The sequence below is a fragment of the Rhinoraja longicauda genome, chromosome 3, assembly GCF_053455715.1.
Source record: "Rhinoraja longicauda isolate Sanriku21f chromosome 3, sRhiLon1.1, whole genome shotgun sequence".
NCBI classification, from domain to species: Eukaryota; Metazoa; Chordata; class Chondrichthyes; order Rajiformes; family Arhynchobatidae; genus Rhinoraja; species Rhinoraja longicauda.
In genome coordinates, this window is record NC_135955.1 from 74,285,781 (window position 1) to 74,291,780 (window position 6,000).

General features: G+C 47.8%; 1 protein-coding gene across 1 annotated transcript in view; it reads right to left on the reverse strand.

The window, feature by feature from the left end:
* LOC144592096 (membrane protein FAM174A-like) overlaps positions 1 to 5,743 on the reverse strand; it is a 28,427-nt gene extending 22,684 nt beyond the window's left edge. The window contains exon 1 of the mRNA XM_078396433.1: positions 4,932 to 5,743. Within this exon, the coding sequence (XP_078252559.1) occupies positions 4,932 to 5,230 (299 nt within the window). The 5' untranslated portion in view covers positions 5,231 to 5,743. The remainder of the gene's footprint in view (positions 1 to 4,931) is intronic.
* Positions 5,744 to 6,000: the final 257 nt, after the last annotated feature.

Below are 6,000 nucleotides of genomic sequence, written 5' to 3' on the forward strand. Positions count from 1 at the left end.
GACAGTATGCATGCTTTGATGAATTTCCCCTCCGAGTATGGCTTCGACGCTGCAGAAAACATGCTTGTTTCTGCGCTGTATCTCTAAATCTAAAAAAATCTAAAAATCTAAATCTAAAAATCTAAGTCCAAGGCCATGGTGTCACAATAAGGGGTTGGCCACTCAGGAGAGAACAAGACATTTATTCAAACAGACAGCACTGAATTACTGAATATCCTACCCGATAGATCTGTGAAGGTTAATTGTTGAAAATTTCAAAAAAGAGAATGATGGATTTTTACATATAAAGGGAATCAAGAAACATGAAATTATTGCAGGAAAGTGCAACCAAGGTGAAAGATGAGCCATGACCTGTGCAATAAAAAGTGTTACGCTTCGGGTTAAAGAGACTTCACCTTTGAGCTGAAATGGTAACTCTTCACAGATGCTGCCTTTTTCCACCATTAAAAAAAAAATCTGATTTCCAGTATCTTTGTCTCCCATTAGCCTTGAAAAAATAGTGCAAGAGGTTGCTGCTTCTATTTATTATATCCTACAATTTGATCAACTCCATGCCAAATCATTTTCATGGAAGATGCAGCGAGAAATAGCTCACACCAATTCAGAAGCTTTCCTGATACCCTGAAATGGTAATAATGCACGATTTTGGAGAAGGTAGATTCTGTAATTACTGTAGGGGTCAGAAATATATATATTGACCACAAGAGGCAGCAGATGGTGGTGTCTTGAGCAATTACAAACTGCTGGTGGAATTCAGTAGGCCAAGTGGCAGGCATTGAGGGAAATGGACAAGAGGATGGAAGGTGCATGTAAACCTTTGTGTCACCTGGAAGGGCTGTTTGGGTCCCTGAATGGAGGGTGTTGCAACCAGTGTTGCAACCCTTGCAGTTGCAGGGGTAAGTGGTTGGAGTGGGTGAGGGATGGGTGAGGAAGGATGAGCGAATCAAGGAGCCATGGCAAGAGTGATCTCTGCAGAAAGCAAATAGGGGTGTGGAGGAGAAGATGCAACGTGATGAGATTATGTGAAAGGTGGAAGAAATGTCAGAGGATGATGGTTTGGATATGGAGGCTGGTGGGGTGAAAGGTAAGAACCAGGCAATTTTTATCCCTGTTCTATCTGGGGAAGGAGGTGTTGAGAGCAGAACTGCAGAAAACATGGTTTAATCCACAACTGCAAGGTGGAAACTATGTTTACTGAAGAAAGAGGACATCTCTATAAGGTCTATAGGCTCTGGTCAGGCCGCATTTGGAGTATTGTGAGCAATTTTGGGCCCCCTATCTGAGGAAGGATGTGCTGGCTCAGCAGGGGATCCAGAGGTCTACGAGAATGATCTCAGGAATGAGTGGGTTAACATACGATAAACATTTGACAGCACTGGGCGCCTACTCGCTGGAATTTAGAAGGATGAGGGGGGGACTCCATTGAAATTCACCAAATAGTGAAAGGCCTGGATAAAGTGGATGTGGAAAGGATGTTTCCACTAGTGGGAGAGTCTAGGACGAGAAGTCATAGCCTCACAATTAAAGGACGTTCCTTTAGGAAGACGATGAGGAGAAATTCCTTTAATCAGTGGGTGATGAATCTGTGGAATTCATTGCCACAGAAGGCTGCGGAGGCCGTCATTGGATATTTTTATGGCATAGATAGATAGATTTTTAATTAGTACGAGTGTCTGGGATTATAGGGAGAAGGCAGGTAAATGGGATTAGAAAGGAGAGATAGATCAGCCATGTTTGAATGGCAGAGTAGATTTGATGGGCCGAATGGTGTAACTCTATGAACTGATAAACACTTATCTCAAATGTTATAGAGACGAATACCTCAAACTTGAGAACATAAGAGAAATTGAGCAAAAAGGGTTGCATCTATGGAAGAGACAGGAGGTGTAGTCAAGGTAGCTGTGGGAGCTAGTGGGTATGGTGTAGTTGTCGGAGGATAGTTTTGCTCCAGAGATGGAGACTGAGAGAATAAGGGTAGGGAGGTGGCAGAGATGGCCCAAATTAACTTGAGGGCAGGGTAAAAGTTGACGGCGAAGTTGGTGAAATTGCCAAGTTCTGCACGTGCAGGAGGTAGCCTCAATGCTCTCGTTAATAAGCAGAGAAAGAGTTGAAGAGTGGTGCCAGGGTACATTTGGAACAAACAAAGTTCAATGTAGCCAACCAAAAAACAGGCATAGCTGGGACCCACGCAAATGCCCATGGCTACCTTAATGATTTAAAGAAAGTGTGAGGAATCAAAAGAAAAAATGTTGAGGGCGAGGAAAGGTTCTGCCAGGCAGTTGAGGGTCAGTTGAAGGGAACTGGTCAAGTCTCTGTTCTAAGAAGAAACAGAGGGTTCTGAAGCCTTCCTAATGGGGAACAGAAGTGTACAGAACTGGACATCAATGATAAAGACGATGGTGAAGTAATTGGAATAAATTATTTAAGTTGCGGTGTCCTGTTCAAGAAATGTTGCTAAGAATGTTGTGAAATCTTGACAGTGTGCCACTAAAGTCTCCCAACTTATTTCGGAAGTCCTCCGCAAATCTGTAACGAGTGACCAGTAAAAGTAACAGTATACCTTTAAGTAAAGCTCATATTTCTTGGCGTCTTATTATGCTTTTCACTGTACCTCAGTACACGTGACGATACAGCTTTTCACTGTACCTCAGTGCACGTGACACTAATAAACTAATCAGCTAGCTGCATTTTTGTGAGGGTTTTAGGACAAGCATAATCTATCACAATGTTGCTGGCAACATTAACATGGTTGCACAGTAATTTACATACCAATTCATTTGACTGTTTCCAATACAACTTGCAACTATTTGGACTCCAAAATCTCTGATGTTTCATATTTTCTGACTCCTCAATCATTGGGTCCAATACTCTTTTGCAACTTTCTGCTCTCATCTACAACACTATGGTATTTAACTATATACCGTCCATAGCAATACATCCTTATTTTATATGCTAAGATATCCAGAGCAATATATACACACACAAATCTTAAGTATTTAAGCAATATGGTGATGAACTTCTCAGATCCCTCAAACGTCATGAATCGTTTTGGTCAACTGGAATACTCTCATCACCAATATTTCATAGATAATAAGAAATTATTACTTCTCTAACACAAATAAAGTATAATGGAACAGAAATAATGAAATTGGAGATGAGCATCATCCAATCATCTTCCGGAATGGCTCGAGAGCACAAATAAACTACTTCGATTTCTTTTGTTATGGTTAAACAGAGCTGAAGTATAGATCACTTATAATCTAATTTACTGGCTCATAAGGTTTAATGGTGCAGTACTTGCTGTCCCTAATAACCCAAGATCATATTGTATGTTGGAATGATTCCTTCCAACAAATTCAATATAGCCCTGCGATGGCAGCACAGCAATTGCTGAAGTCCCAACTGCTCTCCAAGTCAAGAATGGGAGCCACAACTTCAGGGCCAGTCTTTAATGTCACCACCACTGTCAAATTGGGAACTGTTCATTTTTAGAAGCAAAGAACTGCAGATGCTAGTTTGCAACAAAAAAAAAAGACATAGTGCTGGAGTAACTCAGCAGGTACCTCAAAATGGGGAACAAATTCTAAAACCATTCGATCAACAGCTCTGGCTCTCTGCTTCTCCACTGCCGAGTATGCCTGCGCAGTATGGGAGCGCTCAGCTCATGCAAGGAAGATTGATCCTGTGCTAAACACAAACTGTCGCTGCATCAGTGGATGCATGAAACCTACCAAGACTGACAACATCTACCCACTCTCTGGCATTGCACCTCCTGGAATCAGAAGAGCTGTAGCCAGTCAATAAGAACGCCTCAGACATTCAGAGGATGAAAGACACCCCCTACATGACCACCCTTTGCTACCTCAGCGTTTGAAATCACGCAGAAGTTTCCTCTCTTCTGTCCATCCCCTGGACTGCAGCGCATCGTCCAGAAGGCTCAAACTCTGGGAAGAGAGACTAGAGAAATCTCTGGAAGACACTCACATGGCAATCGATCCCTCTGAGAAACTCCCACCAGGTTCCGACCAACCGGGGATAACCTGGTGCAGTCTCAACAGACTGCGGACAGGCATGAGGAGGAGCAAATCGAACATGCTGAAGTGGGGATATACTGAAGATGTGGCAGACTGCGAGTGCGGACGGGGCCTCCAGACTATGGAACATCTCCTGAGCTGTGACATGCTGCCTGACACATGCACTGTAAAGGATCTTGCTGAGGCCAACAACGTGGCACTAAAATTTGCTCGCTATTGGCAAACAGTTGTGTGATGTCATGAATAAATAAATACTCAGCAGGTCAGGCAGCATCTCTGGAGAACATGGATAGGAGACGTTTCAGGTTGGGATCCATTGAGAAATTTGTAAGTTAGGAGGATCAGGACAAAACCTGATAGATAATTGGAGTGATTACCTGCTCCCTGCCAAGCTTCATCCTCCTTTCTTCCAGCTTTCTCTCCCCCCCCCCCCCCCCCCCCCCCAAATCAGTCTTAAGCAGGGTCCTCCATCCGAAACGTCACCTATCCATATTCTCCAGAAATGTTACCTGACCAACTGTTAGCTTTTAGTCAGTGATATTTGTCAACAGCAAGAGTCGTTGCCACAAATCCCTGGCATTAGGCAAGGCCTCGAGTCTGCGGCAGGGCGTCTGGAAGGACTGTGTCGGATGGAACTGCAGATGCTGGTTTAAACTGAAGATAGACACAAATTGCTGGAGTAACTTCAGAGTCTGTGAAGAAGGGTCTCGACCAGAAACGTCACCCATTCCTTACATCCAGAGATGTTGCCTGTCCCGCTGAGTTACTCCAGCATTTTGTGGGTATCGTCTGGAAGTGCTGGAAGGTTTCGGGCCCCACAACCATCGCTGTCAGCGGCGCAAAGACCCGGGCCCGACCCCGAGCCCCATTCCCATTCCCCTCAGCCGCAGCCCTCACCTGATCGTCCTCACCACGAAGTAGATGAGCGCCAGGGCGGTGACCACGACCAGCACACAGAGTGCCCGCTGGATCATCATGGTCTGTTCGGAGCCGGGCACCGTGTTGTAGGCGCCGTCCGTCCTCGCCTTCTCCCCTTGCGTCGTCGTGTTGGTGCTGTTGGTCCGCGACCCCGGGCCCTGCTGCACCCCCACCGCCGGAGAGATGGGCACCGCATCCCCGGCCCACAGCAGCGGACAGAGGCGCAGCAGACAGAGGCGCAGCAGCCACGGCCCTCGGCCTCGCACTCTCTCCCACATGGCCCGCCCGGAGCCCACCGCCGACCACCGGCCGTCAGACACCTCGACACCCGCTGTCCGAGAGGCCCAGCCACCAGCCGTCCGACACCCCGCCGCCGACCCACAACCGCGGCTATTGCTGCCCAAGGCCCGGCCGCAGGCCGTCCGTCACTTCGACAACGGCTGCTGCCGACCGCGGCCTCTGCTGCTCAAGGCTCCACCGACCGCGACCTCCGCTGCTCAAGGCCCGGCTGCTCAAGGCTCCACCGACCGCGACCTCCGCTGCTCAAGGCTCCACCGACCGCGGCTGTTGCTGCTCAAGGCCCGGCCGCAGGCCGTCCGTCACTTCGACAACGGACGCTGCTCAAGGCTCCGCCGACCGCGACCTCCGCTCCTCAAGGCTCCGCCGACCGCGACCTCCGCTCCTCAAGGCTCCGCCGACCGCGACCTCCGCTCCTCAAGGCCCGGCCGCCGGCAGCGCTGACGTCGGTGGGGGCGGCGCCGCTCCCCTCCCCTGTGGAAGCGCCTCACTGCGCTGCAAGTGTCCGACTCGCATCCAACGTCAAGCCTCTGTCAGGGAGCAAGGACCGCAGGCTAGGGTCATGTCGCTGCTGGACGTTGAGGGGATGAATCCAGCGAAGTCCACCCTCCAAGACCACATGAGAGACAAGGGTGGATTGTTCTAAAATAGATGCAGAGTATGATACTGTTGAATGCATTACATTTTTTGCATTGTTTTTGTTTTGTAGACATTTTTTATTCTGGATACAGTTTATTATTGAAACAAAGGG